The sequence below is a fragment of the Penicillium verrucosum genome (assembly GCF_028828655.1).
Source record: "Penicillium verrucosum strain IBT 35672 chromosome Unknown utg000002l_segment0_segment0, whole genome shotgun sequence".
Classification (NCBI taxonomy): Eukaryota; Fungi; Ascomycota; class Eurotiomycetes; order Eurotiales; family Aspergillaceae; genus Penicillium; species Penicillium verrucosum.
Window position 1 is genome coordinate 3,014,153 of NW_026643211.1, and position 21,930 is coordinate 3,036,082.

Below are 21,930 nucleotides of genomic sequence, written 5' to 3' on the forward strand. Positions count from 1 at the left end.
GCTTTCTTTGTTACCTATGATAAGGCTGGTTCTATATCAACGTAAAGCTTACTTAGAATTCGCCAATAGAATGGACTTTCGTAGTTGCAACATATCGAGCTGGACAATTGCGACACAGGTGTATCATTCCTTCGGGCAATCTATACACATACACATACAACAATAGAACGCCACGTTGAATCAGGTATCCCAAGACAAATATAATAAAATCGAACATAAAATCAGAGAGGTCCAAAAGTCCGCTGGTTAACAAACGGAAAAAGAAGTCATGATTTGAGATGCAGTGTGCTCGGAGCAGATAAAAGGGGACTGAGGCGGCGATCAATCGAAAACACTCATACTAGAATGCGTAAAGATAGCAAGTATACAACATACAATTTGGCGGATGAGACAAAAAAGAGATAGGAGATCGAGTCAGTAACAAAAACCTTCATGGAATGTTCCCTTTCTCTTGAAAAAAAAAAAGATAGCCCATATCAAGTTCTCCCTCTATTCATCATCCATGTCAAGATCAATAGCGTCGGGGTTGGCCTCGGCAACAACTGGCTCTTGACCGGCAGGTGGAGGACGGCTACCGCCCTCAGGACCGCTGGTGGCAGCCACGAAGCCAACTGGGGCACGAGCTTGACGCTCCAGTTCCGCCATGGCATCTGCGCGGCGTTGATCATCATCGCCTTCGCCTTCTTCGCCTGTCTGGGGCTGCTGTTGGCTCCTGGCAATGGCTTGCGATGCAATGAAGTTGACGTCGGTGCTGTAGATAGTGTTAGAAAATTGGTTATCAGTTTGATGGTGGTGGAGATCACATACTTGTATTGAGCTTGAACACTTCGCTTGATACGAAGCATTTCGCCGAAAGTATCATCGTTTCCATGGTTGACTTCGAATACCTCCCACTTCTTCCAGAAGGGAGCGTTTGTGCGGGGATCGCAGAATTGAGAACCGTGGCCATAAATGGCGCGAGCACGATCGATCTCGCCCAGTCGTCGCTCCATCTCGGCGAATTTGAGACACATTTCTTTGGCCTCCTGGTCGGGCAGAGCGGCAATGGCGCGCTCGTAGATCGGTCTGGTAGATGTGAGACCGAAATTGGAGGCCGATTTTGTAATGTAAAATTCGAACAACTCGAAACGGTTCTCGTCGGACACTGCCCGAGTTGCACGCTCGTAGATCCGCATCGCGTGTCGTGCGAGACCACGCTCTTCTTCTAAGTTGCCGTACATCAGGTAAAGAGACTTGGCAAACTTGGGAGGACAATCTTCCAAGGCTTGTTCAAACAGGTCGCGGAGTCGCTCAATGCCGATATGCCGGTCCACAGCTTTGGTCAAGTACAAGTTCCAGAGTTCGAATGCCACTGGATACATGAAAAGATCCAAGCCTCGCTCGTATACCTTGAAAGACTCTTCAAAGTACTTGTTTTCTTCCAGGAGATTGGCATAGTTAACGACAGTTTGGGGTGTGGCGATGCGAAGCTCGAAGATCCGCTCGTAGACCTTTTTGGTTTCATCCAAAGACGAAACACTCTCAACAAGATCAACATAGAAACTCCATAGCTTCCAGCTCTTGTGGATTCTTTGCTGTGGGGACAGTGTCTCGTCGAAGTAGTCCACAGTCGATTTTTTCGGTGCCTGTGTCGCCTTCGCCATGATATTGACTGCTTTGTCGAAATTCTCGGCGCGGAGCTCCATTTCAGCCCATTCACACCAGGTCTCTGCCAATTCGGCTACAGACTTGAATGGAACTTTAACAGCCTTGTCGAAAATGACTCTTGCGGTATCCAAGTCCTCCCCGTTCTCATAAAGCCTTGCGTAATTGACCCAAAGTTCGGAGAATTTTCCAAGCGCTTTCTTCGGGTTGATTGCAGCAATGGCATCTGTATAGGTGTGGACAGCTTCTTCTTTATTATCATTCCAGAGTGCCACTCTCTTTTCCCATTCGATGACGTTGTGAGGGTTCTGGCGTAGGAGTACATCATTCACCAAGAATGGTCTGCGGTCCATCAGCTGCTCAAAGCGCAGCATGCGGAGGTCAAGATCAAAGTCGGCGTCCTCGTCGGCCTTGCCCTTGTCAGAGCGGACCGCTGCACCTTCCATCAAGCTTCCAATGATAGACTCCTCGAACTCGACATAGGAGTCGAAGACGAGAGTGAAATCACGAACCGTCATGACAGTAGTGATTCCCTCCTCAAAGACGTCCCGTGCCTTTTCGAAGTTGCCCTTGGTGATCCAGTATGTGGCCAACCCGGCCCACAGCTTCCCTCTCTGGTCCGCAAAGCGCTCGATACCACTCCGCAGAATGGCGTCAACGTCAATTCCGACCTGAGGGCCAGTCACAATCTTCTTAGCCTTGGAGACTAGGAGATCAACCATCTCCGACCATAACTGGAATGGACCCTTGCCATGTTTGGACTTGAATCGGGGGTCGTCGAGGATATCCATGAATTTCTTCACGGCTTCCGTATATTCACCATTTTCAACAAGTAGCTCAATGTAATCCTCGACGTTCTCGGGGTGAATTTGCATGTACCGAGCAAATATCTTGATAGCAGTCTGTCCGGAAGCAGACCGAGCGAAGCCTTTGTATAGTCTCCAGATTCGGTTGTGCTGTGTGACCGGCAAAGCGCGAAGGGACCGGTCGAAGGTTCGTCGAGTCTGGGTCACCATGGGCTGCTGGAGCAGGAAGGCGAGGTACATTTCCCAGATGCGCGGCATCTTGTTCAGGAGGATCAGGGCTCGTTCGAAGAGTGAGTTGACTTTCTGGTACTCGGCGCGATACACCGTGGGATTGCGGCCCTTCAAGTGCTTTGTTCGGAACTCCAGATACTAGGACGGTCAGTAAAAGCAGAGGCTTTGGATTGTTCTTTTTTTTTTCCAAAAAAGAAAAAGTCACTTACCATCTTCCAGAGCTTGTAAGAACGCGGAAATTGCTTGCAAGCGCGCTCCATGACCTAATAGAAGCCATTAGATTAGTGGTGATCCTTGGCGACTCAGTTGTGGTGGGTAAAGGCATACAAATGCTTGCTCATATAGCGTGCCATTTTGCTGTTTGAATTCGATGTAGGCAAGCCATGGCTTGACACTAACAGCGTTGCGGAGCAGATCTTGTTCGTAGATGATGTCTTGATCAGTCTAGTGATGAAATGCAAGTAAGCCTCGAGTTCGAATGGTCCAATGGTTCAAAACTTACGATCAAGTAGAGGTCAGGCCGGGGCGCAGATGGTCGATCCATCTCTGCGTGCTGCCGGTGGGATCTCGGGGGCAAAAGCGTCCCTGGCATTGCGCCACTCAGTCGAGCGAAATCCAATTACACGATCAACGTGTCAGCATAAAGGAAAATTGCATAAACAAGAGGCTGCTGGCGTGCGCGTTTTAAGGCCCAAAGCAATTGATGGATGAGGTTCCCACCCACATTGATTGTGGCACGTGATTCATCTGTATCAGGTGGGCGGTGGAGCTTTATCGGCGTCATACCAATGTGGCCGCTCTAGCTGAACAACAAGGACTATATTGTGATCTTTGTTCTGCTACAATCATGTCCGGCGCTGTAGTAAGTTTATTGTGGCATTGAACTCTGATATTGACTTCATCTGACCTCTATTCAGGGCCGAGAGGCAGTATTCCCAACTCGCCAATCATTGGGGTTGATGAAGAACAAGCTGAAGGGAGCGGAAATTGGCCATAGTTTACTAAAGAGAAAGAGTGAAGCTCTAACAAAGTATGATTCCTGTGCCTTTCCTGCTTCCCAGAATATATGCTGACCCTCTATCTCAACAGGCGTTTCCGAGGTATGAAATGCGACACATTCCCGTTCCCCACCTTATCGAGCCGCTAATCATACTTCGACAGACATCACTCGTCGCATCGATGAAGCCAAACAGAAGATGGGTCGGGTCATGCAGATTGCTGCCTTCTCGCTAGCGGAAGTGAGCTACGCGGTAGGCGGCGACATCGGCTATCAGATCCAGGAGTCCGCCAAGCAGGCTCGTTTCCGCGTGCGAACCAAGCAAGAGAACATTTCCGGTGTTCTTCTGCCTACATTTGAAAGCTACACCCAGGAGGGCGTCAATGACTTTGGTCTGACAGGTCTAGGAAAGGGAGGACAGCAGATCCAACGCTGTCGGGAGACATACGCACGGGCCGTGGAGACATTGGTGGAACTGGCAAGCTTACAGGTATGCTTGGTATCTACGCAATGGGTTGGAATATCGCTTACCAATTGTGCCAGACTGCCTTCTTGATTCTGGATGAAGTAATCAAGGTTGTCAACCGAAGAGGTAAGTCGTTCTTTGCATGGATTGTGATGGCTCACGGCTGGTAACTAACTTGTGTCATATAGTAAATGCGATGTAAGACCGGGACTCATGAATTCGATCCTTGTTAGGGATACTAACATGTAATCAACAGTGAACATGTTATCATTCCTCGAACCGAGAACACTATCAAATGTTTGTACCGTCTACTTCGAGTGTCTCTTGCACATGCTAACCATTGTGAAGACATCAACTCCGAACTCGATGAGCTCGACCGAGAGGAATTCTACCGCCTGAAGAAGGTTTCAGGCAAGAAGAAGAGGGACGTTGCTGCCGCAGACGCTGAGATTCTCGCGGCCCGGCAAAAGGCAGAGGAAGAGCAAGCAGCAAACCCCAAGGCACCTGCTGCTACCGATACTGCTATCTTCGCGAAGGAGGAAGAGACGACAGATGTCCTGGGCGAGCAGGAGGACAACGATGTCATCTTCTAGACTGCCATTTTGTTTCGTATTGATACTCTTTTCTTGTTGACATCTTCCGTGACCGCGACATGTACCACTTTGTATGCTCATACTTGTTTTAGCCCCATGGCTCGTTTCATCTACTTTGGGAAATATTGAACTTCATGTGATACGCAATCTTGACACATTGCGATAGGACGAGAACCGTAATAAAGCTCTCCGTATTTCTAATACAGATGTACTTGAGAGAAGACCTTCCAAACGCCAGAACGAACAAGACCGGGATATTTTGTAGGATGCAACAAACCACCCACGACTACTGTCGTTGGTAGGTAACGCGAATCGCCTTGCCCTGGTCGCCCATAGACATGCCCGACGTAGCTTCCTTGGCGCTGATTGCTCCAGCCTCGGCCTCGTATTCGACGAAAGCAATTCCCTTGCGACCCGGCACCAATCTGACTTCCAGGAATCCTTCGAACCCGCCAAAGATGGCAGACAGGCCTTCTTGTGTTGCGTCGTCCGGCAGTTCCCGCAAGAACAGAATCTTGTTCGGTGGAAGGTACTCGTCGGGAACGACAGCGGTCGTCGCAGCGGCGGTGGGCTTGAGACCGGCACCTTTGGTGGTCTTGGCTGGGCGTGCGGGTTCGACAGCGGCAGCAGGACGCTTGAGTTTCTTCTGTGCTTCGAGGGCCTCGTGGGCTTGTTTGCGCTCTTTAAAATGAACAATATTAGCATGGAATGAGTCTTTGAATATAGTGCGCCAGTATCAGCCAGTATCTGTTCGATGTACCTTTCTCAGCTAAGCGTCTCCGCTTGTGAGCCTCCAGCTCGTCGCCACCACCCTCCCGCTGGACTGTCGCATCACTGGGTGTCTTCGCGTAATCCAGAACCATGGGCTTCTCGAAGAGATCGAACCCATTGATATCCTCAATAGCGCGGGTAGCGGAGTCGACGTTGTCAAATACGATGAAGGCCTGGCCTTTAGCTTTGAGGTTGGTCTTTGCGACGACCTCTAGAATGGTGCCATATTCAGAGAAGATCTCCTCCAGGGCATGCTTCAACTGTTCGACCTTGATTCGCTCATCGAGGTTTTTGACCTAATCAGGAATCCGTCAGTATGATAATGCGGGACCGGGGTGGTGATATGATAGGAGGGGAGGGACAGGCGCACATATACTCTGTAAAGACTTGTTAGCTTGGAAATTGATTATGCGGATATAGTATAGGACTCACGTCGCATTCGGAGGAATACCAGCTGCGGAGACGGCTGCCATTTTTGCGACGGTTGGAGCTCTAGAAACCAGCGAAGTCGAGCTTCCGGTTGACTTGGGGCGGAGGGAATTAATTTGGGATGGATGGAGAATAGATATGTTGCATAATATTAGAAATTCAAACAACAACCAGCATCATTGGTCTAGTGGTAGAATTCGTCGTTGCCATCGACGAGGCCCGTGTTCGATTCACGGATGATGCACTTTTTTTTTTTCTTTTTTCTGTTCTCATTGTCAATGATTGTTGCTCAAGGGCCCACATAATTACTTTTCCACACAACTTGATTTTCAAACGTCTCTATCCACTTCGTACTCCATATGGCTTATCTCCCTTAAAATTAGGTCGCCCCGTTTCAGTAGTTTCAGTAGTTTCAGTGGTTTTAGTCGTTTTAATAACTATGGGACGAGGTAGTTAGTATGTATGCTTAAAAATTTCTAATCACTAAGAAATAGATCATCTTCATATTTTACCTATTTTTGATCTTCTCATTTTATTAATAGAAGTTACTACGTATACCTAGGTACTCTTGGACTGATGTTATGTCGATCCCATGATCAAGATATTCAGATATAAAATGTACGAAGTAAAAAGTTCGAAGAGATAAGCCAAGCAAGGGGACACCCGTCGACACGTGAAGACTTGGCTGATACCTTCGCCCCACATCCACTGAGACCTGCGGATCATCGTATTCCTTCAGGCTAAGGGGGTGTAGTACCTGATACACCCCCTCCCCTCAATCCTCAATCCTCAATCTCCCCTGAAATATAACCAAACTATGCATCTCTCATAGCTGCCCACCTGGTCATCCATCCAAACAAGATGTACATCGCATCGCTACTATCTCTTGCAGCCCTGGCGGGCATTAGCATAGCCAAAACCCCAGGCTGCGGCGAAGACATACCTTCCAGATACCCCAAAGCAGGAAAAAGCGAGTCCCTCACTCTCCCGGACTCAGACCGGGAATACAGATTATTCATTCCTGCCAACTATGACAAGGACACGCCAACACCAGTATACTTTTCCTTCCACGGCGCGTCACGGGACATGGTAGAGGAAGAATCATTGTCACAATTTTCAAACCCGGAATTCAATCCCAACGGGATCGCCGTCTACCCAAATAGCCGGAATGGATACTGGCTCTCCAGCCCCTCTGCAAAAACGTCGCGCCCCAACGATCTGGACTTCACCGACGATCTGCTCACGCACTTGGAAGAAACCCTCTGCATCGACACAAGCAAAGTATTCGCGGCCGGCAAATCGAACGGCGCTGCATTCGCCAGCGTCATCGCCTGCAACGCGACGGTTGGAAGCCGGTTTGCGGCTTTTGCGGCTGTCAGCGGCGCCTGGTATGATACCGACGACATCAAGGGCGTTGGACCCTGCGCCCCCGCTAAGCGGGATTCGGGATATCCTTTCCTAGAGTTCCATGGGACAGCCGATACGACGGCACCTATCGATGGTGATGGAGACTCCAAGCTGCCTGTCATTGATGTCTTGCAGGCCTGGGCAGCTCAAAATGGATGTGCGAACAATTCGCAGCCAACCAGCAATAAGACGATCTTCGATGACCCGGTTGTGAAGCATGCTTCTTGGGACTGTAACGGGCTGACAGGCATTGTCCAGCATTACCGCGAGGAAGACAATGGTCATTGCTGGCCAAGTACTGTTGGCAATGATGACTTTGACCGAAATTCTGCACAGTGCCCGTTGGGCAAGTCTGAGTTCAATGCGACTCAATACATATTTGACTTCTTTGCGCAGGATCACTCGAGCACACCTACCGCAACAAGTACTAGCACAAGTACTAGCACAGCATCTACAAGTACAAGTACTCATCACAACCAAAGCCCCAAGATTGCACACCCCATGTCCTTCTATGCTTTGTATCTTATATTCTCAGCTGCTGTTATTAATTCGATGCATATTTGAGTTCTACGGCTTCTCTGTGGAGATGCTGTCTAACCCTCCAAAGAAAAAGTGTTCTTCAAATTATCCACCTGGGGCTTTAGCTGTTTAGGCGAAGCAGACCAGTCTTCGTACTTGGCAATCTCAGAGTCTGTCATTACAAACAGGTATTCTGCAGCGCTTGATCGGACCTAGGAAAGCCAATTGTCAGTACCGTAAATCCATAGGGTTGAGGCTTAACGTACCCTTGGGAAAGGATGCAAAAGAAGTCCGGTCATCTTCTTCAAAACACCATCTCGTAACGAGTCGATCCTTGATAATGCAGCATAGACTTTAACTGCAGCTTCCAGCCGAGCGATATTTGCGGATCTGAAATGTGCTTTCTGGACTAGCGTGAACAGTTTTCGGAAACTAGAGAGGAAGGTGTCAGTGGATGATGCAGAATATATACGCAATAGAAGGCGAGTTCACAAACATTGGATCGGAGCCTGCCGGGATAACAGGAATGTAGCTGTCAATTAAAAATGCAACAAACTCGACGGCAGGAATGGCAAAACGGTCATCGTGAAGGTTGTCACTCAGTACTGTGGAAAGATCTTGCAAGAAAACCATCAATATCTCCTGGCGTCGGGGTTGGGTTTGAGAATTGAGGAACTGAGTCAGAGCTGATCGAGACACTCGGACCAGACCTTCTGCTCCTGAGATAGCTGATGTAGCCAGTCCTTGTAGCAAAGGAAGGCGCAGCCAGTCAATATCCTGCAGAGTAAGTAGCTGAGCGAAGTACTCTTGTGACGAAACATGACTGAAGTGCTCGAATTTCCTGTTTTTGTTAGCATTTGTTATTGAAGTTTGCGTTATTGGTAATTGATTACCTTTCAAGTGGAGGTAGATCCCCTGCTGATTCCCAGAAGCCTTGTAGAGAAAGCCATGCTTGTAGTCTGACCTTGTCCAGCTTTTCACATGCAAGACGGCAAAGACACCCGATCAAATTTTGAATAAGTGGTGAGTGTGATGCTGGGTCCGATTGTCTTTGAAGCAAGGTTCCGGTTGCTTGGATTGCCTCGACTCGAATAAGGGATCCAATATCACCTCGTCTATCTGTGGTATAATCATTCAAGAATTCGACGAAGTTGCTCGTAATTGTGTCGGTGGTATCTAAGAATTTGTTAGCCCATATTTGTACCGGTCTGTAAACAAGAGTTATTCAACATACCCATATATGGCAATATACTGATGGCCAAGCACTTCACAGCAGCAACTCGTTTCTCGATGAGCTCTTCCTTTCCGGTATAACAAAGAATCTCGGTGACGATATTTTCTTGGACGTCACTTTGTGTTTTGAGTTGCTTGAACACTGTACCAAGTGCTAGAATTTGACCACGGCCTGATGGTAATCTCCATGAAGTACGGAGATGAGAGAGCCAAGTGCGCACAGTTTCTTCCTGCTTTGATGGCGATAGGAGAGGAAACAGCTGCGCCAAGGCGGTTGAAGATGTTCCAATCGAGATATCATCACTTCGAGAAACACAGATGGACAGAATCTGGAGTGTTCGGTTCAAAGGTTGTTCTAAAGGCTGAGCTATACCTGCTGTGACGGTAGACCGAGAGAGCGAGGAGATCAAGCAGGATGATGCCTCTGCCGTCAACTCGGGGCGTGAAGTCTGGAAAGTCAAGTCATCATCGGTAGGGCATGATGCAGAACCAAAGATATCCCACATATTGGCAACTTGAGAGGATACAGCCTTGGCTTCGGGGGTATCTCTCTTCTCTGCGGATGCTTCCCATTGGGAGGTAAAAGCATCGACCGTGGCAGCAATGGACAACAGACAGCCATGTCGTGATTCTACATCATTCCGAGAGATGCTGAAGAACATCTTCAACAATTTATCTAGGACCAGTTTCATGGTTTTGAATAGCTCCTGCGTGCTCAAATTTCCAATCGCCTTAGCCGCATGTCTTCTGGATTCGGCATCCGGAGAACCAATACCTCTCCAACCCATCAAAGTGTCCAAAAGTGGACTCCAGTAAATCTGATCCAGAGAGGCTGTTGCTTTGGCAACATCAATTAGTGCACGAGAACGCCGCGCAACAGCATGATAATCCACAACCTGAACGAGGGGAATACCCTGCGCAATGGTATTGGGGTGACGACCAATCAACTCTTGCAGCGCAGCAGACGACCCGCGTCGGATGTTCCCAGATGGATCGATACAGGCAGCACAGATGAGTTCCACGGCCAGCTTTTGCAGAACATCGACCTCTTTCTGGCCAGATTGCGACGCCACTACCTGGGGCTGCAATGCCAGGAGTTCTCGTGTTGTATACTTTCGAGACATGGCCCAAATGCCAAAGCACGCCGCATCTCGAACACCAGTTCCCACAGAGCCACCAGTAGAAGACCTTTGCTCGAACCCCAAACCAGAGACGAGTGATTGAAGAATCTCAGGGAGTTGGTTGGTAGGAGGTGCGCGGCGGAAAAGTAAATGCGACAGTGTCAGGATTAATCCTTGCCATCGCTGGGCATCGACTGCACTGAGATTACGTTTAAGGGTGTGTGTGCCAATCTTCCTTGCTTCAAATGGCGTCACGAGGGAGCCATCGTCTTTTTCGAAGAGGATGTTCTCTCCCAGCGAGCCAATGACCGCTTCGATGACCTCGGTCCCCATTTCTGGATCTAATTTCAGTGTGATAATGCTGAGTGCTTTACTCGAGGCAAATCGTACGGGTGTATCTTTGTCGGCCAAAGAAACCAAGAAATGATCAATTGAATCTTCCAATGTGGTCGATAACTGATCATCAGTGATACGGGTGTCACCTCGCTCACTCAACGATAAGGCCATGACTGTGATGTTGCGAAGGATCTTGACAACAATCCTTCTTGCCAACGCCGAAGACTGGATGGTTGTAGATGTTGAAGACTTCCCTTGAAATACACAGAGAGTCTGCTGGAAGACATAACTGATCAAGGGAGCAAAGTCCTCTACCTGGCCCGATGCGCCCAAGCGAGCAATGAATGTGAGGACCCCGATACAAGCATAGACAGAGGGCGATTCGGCGTTCTCTGTCGGCTGGATTGTAGCAAATGCCCACTTCGTCAGACCGGTAAGCATACCGAGAGCTTGCATGTCTCCACGCAAAGACAATCGTGCTAAAAGCGCCGTCGCTGCCTCGCGTTCTTTGCCCGACGCACCAATATAGTGCAACGACAAGGAAAGAAGAGACCTGGCAATCATAGGAGTCTCAGATGGCAACCAAGTCAATTGTTGCAGATTGTCGTAGGGTACCGGGATATTATCTGAGGATAAAGAAGACAAATCAAATGGAGCAAGCAGAAGATGTGAAAGCCAGACCAGCATCACATATCGTTCTTCCCAGATGAGTCGCTGGGTTTCAGATTCAACCAGTTCCTCGGAATAGGATGACTGGACCGCATCCCATTCGATGAAGGCCCGAAGCATTGAATCAAGATATTTCGGCTCATTGTTTAAGAACCTGCTAATCACTTTAACACCACGGACTTTGCAGAAAGTGTAAAGCAGCCTGCAGATGGCTCTTGGTAGGGGATACTGATCTCCTCCCTGTGATGACTTCGCCGAAACTGAGGCATACTGGGTGCGATGCTTGATTAGATATGCTAGAAAAGCATCGACTAAAGGAGGCAGCAATGTCTGCAAATGTGGATCTAAGAGTTGAGGCCACTCTTGGAAGGGTTCAAGCTGTAGTGTAATATTAGTAAAAAAGAACAGAAAAATAGTCAAGACAGAGAACTATGTAGTGTGGTCTTACAAGGCTGACAAGCTTCTCTGTTTTGGTGACCTGCGCCCATTTACGTGGGGTGCGGAGGGGAGTGCCAGTTTGGACTCTCCACAATAACGAGGGCAGCTTTGCGGAAAATTCGGACACCAAATCCCCAGAGGCCCGTTGAAGCTTCACGTCTTTATCCTCAGCGGCATCCATGGTGGAATGGGTGATGCAGTGCGTCTTGAAGATTACAGTGTTGGGAATAGCGTCAACAGCGGGACCGGTCATGTGACGTCTAAGTATATAAAAGTTCACTATTTCGTTCACTAGATGTCTTCTTAGATAGATTTCTGATACTCTTTACCTGTATGGATTCCTTTGTAGATCTACTATGTACAAGCAGACAAGAAAGGGAAAAATATGTAATTTATATTCGTCATACATGATATGATATATTTTGTGGCCTTCGCTGTTCCACCCGTCGCTCAACCTTGAGAAGCTCTTTTTATGATCACATTCGCTCTACCGCTTCTCGGGATGCCTTCGCCCAGTCCACCATTTTCCAGAAATAAAAGCCCTCGATCGACACAATGATCGACTGGCCGATAAAGATTCCACACCATAGCCCGAAAATGCTCCAGTGCAGACCAAATGCAAAAGCAATGCCCAAAGGCAATCCCACGAGGTAATAGATCGAGAGCTGAACATAACTACCCAGATCCGGCCGTCCCACGGCCCGCAGCAAGCTATTTAGGGAAGTAGCCACGGCGTCTGGAATCTGAAGTACAGCACCCAATGGAAGCAAGAAGAAGATGTAATGCCATACCTCGCCGATATCACTAAACAAGCCAGGAATGACACTCCGAAGAGCAAGAATCACAAGCATATTTGATATACCAGCCCCGAAAGCAGCAATAACCATAACTCTGGCTGCTGTTGCGGCACGCTGGAGGAAGCCCGCTCCAATCAGATAGGCGATGTGTGTACCACCCGCAACAGCAATGGAAAACGAAACCTGGAATGCAAAGTCCGAAAGTGTCGAAATAGCAGCCTGGGCTGCGAGCTCGGTCTCACCTAGCCGGGACGAAATGAGTGTCATGATTTCCCATGCAAGGACCTCGGCTTCGATCATTAGCCAACTCGGGATGGCAAGCTGCAACATTGGACCCCAGCCGCGCCACACCTCGGCAGAAATGGGGTGCCAGCATTCAGAACCCTTGATGAAGATGACGTAGAATGCCAGAAAGACGGGCAGAAGACTGTTTGCGACCGCAACGGCGATAGGCGCACCGACGAAGCCCCATTGCAGTCTCTGGAAAAGAGGATATCAGTGAATGGCTCCGGAGAGTTCTAAGGTCAAATAACATACCCAAACAAATAACCATCCCATGAAAATATTCAGAGTAGAACATATCACCAGAACTACTAGACTAGCACTGAACAATCCCTGTGCCTGGAAAAATCGCTTTCCGGACTCAAAGCACGCATAGCCGGGAGCGCCCGCGATGGCAATTTTCAGGTACAATCCTGCAAGAAGAGCCGTCTCCTGGGATTCAGACGGTAGAACGAGGAGAAATATTTGATCTGCGTTCCACCATATAACTCCAATTGGGATTGTGAGGACGAGCATGAAAAGCGTCAGACGTTGAACATGAAGCCCGACCAGGGGCAGATTCCCTGAACCATATGCCTGAGGACATAAAGTATCCAAACATGTTGCTAGTCCTTGGAAGACGAAATATCCAGTAATCTGGGCAGTCATGTTGGCCAAGCTCACGGCCCCGATTTCGCGTTTGCCCAGATGGCCCACCATGAAGATGCTAGAACCGGTCAATGCATGTTGAAGCAGGAGCGATATCATGAGAGGGGCCGAGTATCGCGAGATGATTGCTAATTCTTGTCGCCATCCTGACTTTTTGGAATTGTTTGCTGCTTCTGGGTCGATGTTGCGTAGCAATGGGGAAGACTCTGTGGCCCCCTGGTCTTCGGAGATCATCGTTGGACTTTTTTCTTTTTTCTTTTTTAGGGCGTTGGGAGCTTCTCCGGATTCCCACCAACACACTCTATTTATTTATTTTAGATTGAGTTCATTGAAATACAATGACAAGGATGTTTTAAAGATCATTGAAAAATGGGGGAAACATGTATCCAGCAAAAGTGGAGATGTGACGAACAAATCAATCCTTGTATTGATCGCGACACATCCATTGGCAATAGTTGCTTCACGTATGAATGAACTCCACTGATATACATGGGCATTATCAAAGGTTAACTATACATACAATGTTGTAGAAAATCCGTTTTGCACATTTTAAGCCGTTTTCACAGCCTATGTTCTAACTTCTAACTACAACATGAATAAGGGGAAATATGGGGGAAAAAGCGTCTAAGAAGACAAGAGACTATTGTTGCTTCATAGGAAAAAGTTGTAGCATGTCATCCAATGAACTACCTGTACATGGCTCAAAGTTCACACGCTAAATTGTCAATGAGGGTTCAAAAATTTCCCGGAAATGCATATCAACCTTGACATAATTATGGCAGGGAGTATCATGTCTAATTACACTCAGTCTCTCAATTGCGGGTGAATTATGTGCAGGTGAATCATGGAAGACCAGGGGATATCGTTTCCCTTGGTTTATTTGATATAGAGTTGTAAAGTTTCTTGTGGCATGCATAAGAATGATTGCAGCCAGGGGATCTCATCGATGTTGGGCAACACAGCAAAAATTAACGATCAGGATCCGGAGAACCCATGGCAGGGCCATCAAAGATTGAGGCCACAAACTTTTGATCGTAAGCTTTCGCGAGTTTTGCCACGGTCCTTTTGATGTGCATAACGATAATTGCGACAGCCAGGGTGTTCCAGACGTCATTATCGAAATCCGAAAGGTCGAAATGACCAAGGAACTTGATTCCTTGTGTTAGGGTTTGGGGATTGGGATTGGTGTCTAGAGAGATAACAGAAAGAACAGGTCCACAGAGAACGAGCCCCATCAAAGCCGGCCAGGCTGCTTCGCTATCATTGAGTGTAGCAAGTAGGCTCTGCCAGGTGTTCGATAGCTTCTCCAATGCTCTGGCGACTTTGTTAAAGGTTTCTTTGGGCTCTTCGTCCTCATTTTGGCAATAGATAATATGCACAGGGGGTGTGTCCGGCTGGACTCTGACACCAGCATCGCTCAATGCCCAGCGCAGATATTTCTCTATTGACTTCTTGATGTAGATTCCAGGACCAATGTCAAGAATATTGCAGTAGTCCCTCACATTGCCGCATATCTTTAAAATCTCTTGAAATGCGCGGATCGCATAAAACTCCGAACACTTATCGTTCTCAAGGACAAAATGGGATTCGTTACGTGGGGTTTCATCATCCTTCCCAGAAAAGAACAGCGACTCTGGAAGGGTGGAGAAATCTTTCTCCCAGTGTCTGTGAATGGTTGGCATGCAGCCACGAGTAAGAAGTTGATGGGCCGTCCGCTGTTCGTCTGGTGATAGGTCGTGGCCTTGGGGGAGTTCCACTGCGTCAAGTAGGCGCTTTGCCCTTTCTCGGGTCAGTCTATTGTTGAGCAGCTCGTCATCCCGCTCTGCTGCCGGAATGAAGTATTCTTCCTCACTTTCGTCGTCACGGTCACTTGGCTCAGACATTGACCAATCCGAGTCCGCTTTCTTCTTCTTCGTCTTCGTCTTCTTCTTATTGGCCTTTTTGGCCGTGGGCTTAAGCGAGAGGCCGTCCTTGGACGAGGGATGCAAAGCATCCCCCCTCGCTCGCTTTGCGGATGGTGAGGAAGGAGAGTCACTGGTATCGCTGCCATCCCCATCGCTCGCACTGACAATCTTGTATTCAGGCGAGGTGGGTGGATCGGAGTCCCATTTGTTATCCTCACTGATGTTGGTATCCACGGACAGCTTGTGTTCTGTTACAGAGCCCTCCGACTCGAGTTTAAATCGCTTAACCAGGTGCTCAGGCTCCGTGTCATTGGGGGAGAAAGCCCGTTTTTCAACTGTGGTCACCTGGTATGAAGTCAGTAAAATGCAAGGAGTGACACGAGAGAGATTACTGAGGCCAAATTGAGATGATAAGCTATGATGAAGAAAAAACTTACAATTTGACCTTGTTCTCTAAACTGAGTAACCGTGTCAGACATAGTGTTCAGCGATGAGGAGTTTGGCGGCTTTTCAGGACGATCGAAGGGAGGGGCTGCAACCGCCGGTTGTGACAGGACCGGGGTAGCAGGAGAGGGAGAAGGACGTGAGTGAGTGTCGTGGGAGCTTCGTCCTCACACAGGAAACGACGGATCTCGGGATCGTTGTCCCAAGTCTCGTTGAACTAGGGTGGAGGGGAACCTGATTCCGAAATTTTAGAGAAGCCGATGTGGAAGTCGATATTGTCGACTTCGGGTCGCACCCTGTTGGTGAGAGGCCCATAAACAGGAGGAGTCACGTTCTCAAGTCATCTCTCGATGTAATGGGAGCTCAACGGCGGTTGGCCCAATCTTTGGGTGGCCTGGGGGGTGTGTTCTTTGTTGACTGGGGGCGAGGGTTCTTTGTTTCCCGAGGGCAGGTTATCTTTGTTGCCCGAAGGCACCGTCTCGGCGGTTCTACTCAAGGCCCGAACGCTCCGACGAAACAGACGTTTAATCTTTTGCAGCATCTTTGACATAGACCTCGCTAACCTGGTCTATTTCTGGAACAAAGAAAAGAGGCTGGACAGAGTCATAAAGATATGGAAAAGAAGAGAGGAAGAGAAGAAGAGAATAACAGGTGAGGACACAAAGGTAAACAAAAGAAAGGTGTACGTCCTTTTGCAAGAGGAAGGAACGCAAGAGAAGGAAGGTACAGACAACAGACAGTTTGGCTTCCTATTTGGGAAGGAACGAGGTACTTGAGCCCTCGGCTTGGAAAGAACGAGGGCAGTTGCATCCCAGAACTTGATACTCCGTATACACTCATGGACATGCATGATCCAAACTACAAATACATAGACAGATGGGATATATTAGTTCGTATTTGTATCTCCTTCTCTCCATACCACGAACCGCTAGAACATAACACTGGACATAACGCGCACGAGTCCCTGAAGGGACCTACGCTATCTTCATGGATCTTCAAACTTCGTCATTTCTCATCAAACTCTCATCAACCTGGAACCACTTCACACGACAATTCCCATATAGGAATCTGTCTCCTCCCCTTTTTGGACATCAAATGCCCGACATAGAATAGAGTCATAAACCCGACCAGTCGGAAGGAAAGCTTGGAAAAAGCAAAGAAAAAAACAACCCAAAGGGTGGGGGGAAAGAACAAGCAATTTAGATAAGCACACAAAGGAATCGAGAAAGCAAAAGCAACCTGGAGGTTTCATTAACCAGGGTATCCGGCGGTCGAAGCATGTCAGTGAGGTCCGGTCCACACCGGCACTTAAAATGAAACTGCGCTTGGGTATGTTGAAGCAATTTGAATGGCAAGAAGTGCTGGAAAGGGCGAGAGACCCGCGGCGCCCTGAAGAAACCAGACGTGTCGGCATTAAACTCCCTATGAACCGAATTGACACCCTCGTCAACAACTCGTGACAGGTGTCCAAGCAAGCGATAATTATCCCGATCACACATCGGTGGAATCAAGCAAAGTCAGCAGTGTAGGAGAATCCACGGAATTCTTCCTGCATGGCTTGCGAGAGCACTAAATAAGTATCGGTTAGTTACAGTTCATCTCCCAGCAAGCACACAACAAAAGAAAAAGCCAAAAATATCTTACCAGATTGCACAGGCGTCAGGACTGGAGTCACACTGGTGAACTCCTGGTCGAAATTGCTGGTATCGGTAGGACTGCTGATTGTGGGGATGAATGGCGGGGGACCCGCTTGTGGTAGATGTCATCCCAGTTGATGTTGCGGAAGAAGGCATGAGACATCACTTCTTGGGCATCGGTGGGACCGGAGCCCAGACGCAACTCGGGCTCACGAGTCAACAGCTTCTGGAGAATCGACACGGAGTCGCGAGGCATGTGAATGGGGTAGAGAGGCTCGTCGGCAAGAATGGCATCGTAGATTTCATCCTCATCTTCACCACGGAACGGAGACTGTTGCAGAAGCATCTGGTAGATGAGAACACCGAATGCCCACCAGTCCACGGCCCGTCCATACTTCTTGTCTAACAAAATCTACGACAAAAAGTTAACTCATTGGTACTTCAAAAACACACAATCAAACTTGATCCCACTTACTTCTGGACCCATGAATTCAGGGGTACCACAGAACGTGCTTGTTGTACCACCATACCACATGTTCTCCTTGCAAAGACCATAATCAGCAATTTTGATGTGACCATCCATGGTCAGCAAAATGTTATCGAGCTTCAAATCACGGTAGATGACACCGTTCTCGTGGAAGTACTTGAGTGCCAAGCAGACCTCGGCGGCATAGAATCTAAAATATGTGAGCATTTCCAACCGCCAAAACAGGGCAAAGGCTTAGTTAGGCATAGGACTTACTGTGCCCTCTTGAGGCCGAATTGGCCACGCTGAATGTGCAACATGAGATCACCACCACTAATATACTCCATGACGAAATAGACACGAGTTTCGGTTTGGAAACAAGCGTGCAAGTTGAGAAGGAATGGGTGACGTTCCTTGTTCGCGATCAGGAAAACTCGCTTCTCGGACTTGGTGCTCTCCACTTCATCGTTCTCGATAATGAATTCCTTCTTCAACACCTTGATGGCGTACAACTTGCGGGAGCTCTTTGTTTCAGCCAACATGACCTTTCCGAAATTACCTTTTCCAAGAACAGCAAGGAAATTGAAATGATCCAATCCAATGCGAGCCTTTGCCTGCGCTGCAGGGTCCTCCTTGATAGGGGATGAAACCTGCTGTTGTTGGGGAATCTGTTGCTGGATGGGCTGCGGAGGTGGCGCCATTGGATAAGCCGCAGGCTGCACCTTTTGCATAGCTTGGGGTGGAGGCTGCTGCGGGAAATTGGCATAAGCGGATGGGTCATAATGGGCGTGTTGAGGCTGCGGAGGTGCCTGGGGTGGCGGCATGGGACGGCCCATTTCGGCTAAGATTTGATTAGTATCAAGAGTCTCTCTTCAACGCATGATCAGAAGTGCATACTTGGGGGTTGCTGGGGGCCACGTAGCCCGGCGGCGGCAGCGGCGGCGGCAGCGGCGGCGGAAGGCCCTGTGGGCGATTTCGGTGGCACATGTTGGCGCTGCGCAGCCTGTGCAACAGCAGTTGGTGACTGTGGAGTCATGAAGGAGTTAGTGGCAGCGCTTACCGCTTCTGCGGAGGGTTGTCTAGGAATAACCCCGTAGGGTCCTTCCATCGGCTTCTGGGGGTAGGAGAGGGCAGCGTTGTCTTGAGCGGGCTGGGGCGGACCGCCTGCTCGAAGGGTACGGTTGCTGAGGCCAGAACTAACAGAGGCAGACTTGTTGTGATGCTTGGTGCGAATCAACGTCTCTAGAATTTGGTTGGCGGCTTCCATCGTCATTCCACAGAAATCGGGCACAAGGTGAGTGCATTGAGCGTGACACGTAAGACTACATTCTATAAAAGAGGTCAGTATGGACTATCAAGAAGCTGCGATGTCAGTAATGTGCCTACCAGAGCAGCGTTTGGCATTTTTGCGTCCGAACGGAAGCAGATAACCGCAGTGGCAGCACCAGTTCGCGGAGATGTTGGAAAAGCCTTCGAATCGGTGAGGAATGCGGTGGTTGATTTTCTCCTCGTCCGGATCGGTCTCGTAGTTCGCTTTGCTGATACACTTGGTGACAACCTTGGGGTAACACTTGCGGTGGCAGGTGTATTTGCAATCCGCACATTGCATGCCAGCAGCATACTTGAGGAATTCTCCACACAGTGCACAGCGCATGATGTTGTAAAACTGCTGGGTGACGAACTTGTGGCCCTGCTTCTCGTGAACCTCCTCCTTCTTTTGACGAACGGCACCTTGACGGTTAAGACCAATGTCAAAGGGACGGCGGTCCTTCAATTGTTTGGCTATATCCAGTCAGTACATGATGCTTCTTTTGGGGCTAATGAAAGTTAGTCTTACCGAAGCTCATTTGAAGCTGAACTCGGCCAACCGGTTCTAAGGCAAACCATGAATCGATCGTCACACTCGGGGAGCATTTGAGCTCTCGCCACCGTGGTGTCCATGTGCGCCATGTCCCGAGGTGCCCGGGCGTCCTCCGGAGCTAGGGCCATGTGAAGAGCCCATAGGAGAACCGGCTTGGTCATGTCGAGGGGATCCACCATCGCCCATCTTATCTGCGGATACCCAGCCAGATGCGTTGAGCTCCGTCTCGATCTTCTTGCGACGCATTTCCTCTGCTATATCAGAAATGCGCACCCAAAGCATACCGATTGGCACTGGGCGATCTCCCGACTTGTCATACACCGTCAATTCGATCTCGTTTGCCTTATCGATATCCATGGAAAAGCTTTCATCTAGCCATTTATCGTTTCGGGTGGCCTTGGTTCTCGCTTTGATGGTGTCTTCGACCTTGACGACAATGTATGTCTCTGGTCCTCGAGAGAATCGTGAACTAGCCGCATGGTCCACGTCCTTAACCGCATGGATGCGCATTGTCAGCAGACCCGTCAGCGGCTTGCGCATGTTCGGAGCACTAAGACTTTCATCTGCACACTAGTTAGTACTCATGTCGCATTATGCTCGCAGACGAATTGCCATGTTTTTCATACCGTCTGGTGCATCGGCGGATTCAATATCAACATGAAGATCCTCGTATCGCTTCAGCGCCTGCTTTAGAAGCTGAATCTTTTGGTTACTCTCAATGCGACGACCCTCAGCGTCAGCTCGGCTCTTCCGGTCGCCCTCGTCCTGGTACAAGCGGACCATCTTTTCGATGCCGGCTTTATATTGCATTTCCACACTCAGCTTGAACTCCAATTGAGACAGCATAAGTTGGATCTTCGGCCCGAGGTACGGAGTGTCATACTTGATCAGATCTAAAACATAGCCATTCATATTAGCATTCCAAGCGATTTAAGCGCAGCGCGGTATGTTTTTTTTTTGGGAGGGCTAGGCAGGAGCGGGATCCAAGGACGTACCAAGCTTCGTGTAATTGGGCCTTGCCTTCGGGATCGGAGCATAAGGTCGGGGGTCGGCGAATGGGGCACCGGAAGGCATGGAGCCGGCGCCACCCTGGGGATAGTGACCATCACCTTGCTCGCCAGCGTATCCGGGGTGGTCTTTGGGGGGGGAGGGCCGGGCCTCCACGCTGACCGGGTGAGCCACCTTCCTGGTTCATCTGACGGATTTGTAATTCTCTCATTTTCTCCTCCAGGTAAGCGATATTCTTGCGGCCATCGCGGATGTTGGCATCGACTCTCTGTTGCACGAGGGGATTGTCGGTCGACTGCCGCATGTTACTGGCAGCGGTGATGAGGGCCTTCTCCCGCTCGATCTTGCGGAAGACCGAGGCGATCAGCTCGTCCCCATCCATGATGGTAGGTCCGACGAGGGGCAAAGAGCAAGGCTGGCTCAAAATTCAAGGGTGCGCTTGCGCCAGATCGAGGTGGGTTGTTGGTGGGAGAGGATTCGCGGGGCTGTTGTTGACAAGGGGTGCAACGGGCGCGGGTAATGCCACTTCGGAAAATGTGAGACAGTCTGCCCGCGATGATCACCCAGCTCGATTCACAGCCGAAATTGAATTGATAAAAGCCGAGGGGAAAAAAAAAAAAAAGGAACAGAAGAAAGGACGAAATTGGTGGAGGTAAATAAGAAGAGAATCCTTTTAATTTTACCCGAATGGAATTAGATCCAGGAAAGAAGTCCAGACGAGGGTTACGGGGAGGTCCGTACTACCACGCACCTCCGATAAGGAAGTGGCGAAAACTGTTGAACGCTCTTAATAGTATTGTCCACATTTAAACAGTTATTAACATGTGAATCGTAGATCTATGTATCTTAGTTAGTTATATCTTATGTGTCATATGTTATGTATCCATGTCTATATCAACCTAATGACAGATTCCCCAAGTCGGGCATACTTCCTAGGTATATATATATGTATCACTAACACAACATCTTTAGTCTTTCAAGAGTGATCGACAATAAGTCGGAACAACTTCACTGTACAATATTGTAAAAGATTAGAATTGTCAGTTTGGCAGGAATTTCTCATCGGGCACAGAGATCGTGCCACATACCCCTTACCGCATACATTGAGGGATAATAAGGAATCCTAGTTACTTTTGATGCACTCCGGAGGTCTTCGTATCTGATGACCAAGTCATCTCTGTCTTTCTAGTCGGCTAAAACTGGTGATGTCACTAGTTTCACCA

The 21,930-nt window shown here is 48.9% G+C and overlaps 9 protein-coding genes across 9 annotated transcripts; 2 read left to right on the plus strand and 7 right to left on the minus strand.

Moving 5' to 3' along the window:
- Positions 1–489: 489 nt before the first annotated feature.
- N7516_006801 (mRNA splicing protein SYF1) lies at positions 490–3,357 on the minus strand (the record flags this gene model as incomplete). Its single annotated transcript, XM_057219521.1, has 5 exons — positions 3,184–3,357; positions 3,009–3,125; positions 2,891–2,944; positions 808–2,819; positions 490–751 (listed from the first exon to the last, which is right to left on the minus strand). The coding sequence occupies exons 1-5, from the start codon at positions 3,271–3,273 to the stop codon at positions 490–492; spliced, it is 2,535 nt and encodes an 844-aa protein (XP_057073612.1). The 5' UTR covers positions 3,274–3,357.
- A 171-nt stretch (positions 3,358–3,528) lies between these two features.
- On the plus strand, positions 3,529–4,737 carry N7516_006802 (H(+)-transporting V1 sector ATPase subunit D; the record flags this gene model as incomplete). Its single annotated transcript, XM_057219522.1, has 8 exons — positions 3,529–3,543; positions 3,599–3,711; positions 3,771–3,781; positions 3,843–4,168; positions 4,222–4,270; positions 4,333–4,342; positions 4,401–4,441; positions 4,493–4,737. 8 exons carry the CDS (start codon positions 3,529–3,531, stop codon positions 4,735–4,737), a joined length of 810 nt encoding a protein of 269 aa, XP_057073613.1.
- Positions 4,738–5,023: 286 nt separating this feature from the next.
- Positions 5,024–5,981, minus strand: N7516_006803 (U1A/U2B'/SNF family RNA-binding protein; the record flags this gene model as incomplete). The annotated part of the gene is made up of 4 exons (XM_057219523.1): positions 5,024–5,418; positions 5,498–5,804; positions 5,879–5,885; positions 5,941–5,981. 4 exons carry the CDS (start codon positions 5,979–5,981, stop codon positions 5,024–5,026), a joined length of 750 nt encoding a protein of 249 aa, XP_057073614.1.
- Positions 5,982–6,798: 817 nt separating this feature from the next.
- On the plus strand, positions 6,799–7,908 carry N7516_006804 (CE1 family esterase; the record flags this gene model as incomplete). The annotated part of the gene is made up of 1 exon (XM_057219524.1): positions 6,799–7,908. The coding sequence occupies one exon, from the start codon at positions 6,799–6,801 to the stop codon at positions 7,906–7,908; it is 1,110 nt and encodes a 369-aa protein (XP_057073615.1).
- A 29-nt stretch (positions 7,909–7,937) lies between these two features.
- Positions 7,938–11,841, minus strand: N7516_006805 (tubulin-specific chaperone D; the record flags this gene model as incomplete). Its single annotated transcript, XM_057219525.1, has 6 exons — positions 7,938–8,075; positions 8,130–8,295; positions 8,360–8,704; positions 8,757–9,039; positions 9,098–11,600; positions 11,671–11,841. The coding sequence occupies 6 exons, from the start codon at positions 11,839–11,841 to the stop codon at positions 7,938–7,940; spliced, it is 3,606 nt and encodes a 1,201-aa protein (XP_057073616.1).
- A 295-nt stretch (positions 11,842–12,136) lies between these two features.
- On the minus strand, positions 12,137–13,621 carry N7516_006806 (MATE family efflux transporter; the record flags this gene model as incomplete). Its single annotated transcript, XM_057219526.1, has 2 exons — positions 12,137–12,937; positions 12,995–13,621. 2 exons carry the CDS (start codon positions 13,619–13,621, stop codon positions 12,137–12,139), a joined length of 1,428 nt encoding a protein of 475 aa, XP_057073617.1.
- Positions 13,622–14,355: 734 nt separating this feature from the next.
- Positions 14,356–16,050, minus strand: N7516_006807 (uncharacterized protein; the record flags this gene model as incomplete). Its single annotated transcript, XM_057219527.1, has 3 exons — positions 14,356–15,636; positions 15,729–15,894; positions 16,031–16,050. The coding sequence occupies 3 exons, from the start codon at positions 16,048–16,050 to the stop codon at positions 14,356–14,358; spliced, it is 1,467 nt and encodes a 488-aa protein (XP_057073618.1).
- A 25-nt stretch (positions 16,051–16,075) lies between these two features.
- N7516_006808 (uncharacterized protein) lies at positions 16,076–16,276 on the minus strand (the record flags this gene model as incomplete). Its single annotated transcript, XM_057219528.1, has 1 exon — positions 16,076–16,276. The coding sequence occupies one exon, from the start codon at positions 16,274–16,276 to the stop codon at positions 16,076–16,078; it is 201 nt and encodes a 66-aa protein (XP_057073619.1).
- Positions 16,277–16,907: 631 nt separating this feature from the next.
- Positions 16,908–21,089, minus strand: pkcA (protein kinase c; the record flags this gene model as incomplete). Its single annotated transcript, XM_057219529.1, has 13 exons — positions 16,908–17,304; positions 17,380–17,422; positions 17,482–17,784; positions 17,848–18,049; positions 18,115–18,679; positions 18,736–18,862; positions 18,899–19,167; positions 19,225–19,620; positions 19,676–19,711; positions 19,768–20,262; positions 20,326–20,592; positions 20,695–20,835; positions 20,870–21,089. The coding sequence occupies 13 exons, from the start codon at positions 21,087–21,089 to the stop codon at positions 17,243–17,245; spliced, it is 3,126 nt and encodes a 1,041-aa protein (XP_057073620.1). The 3' UTR covers positions 16,908–17,242.
- Positions 21,090–21,930: the final 841 nt, after the last annotated feature.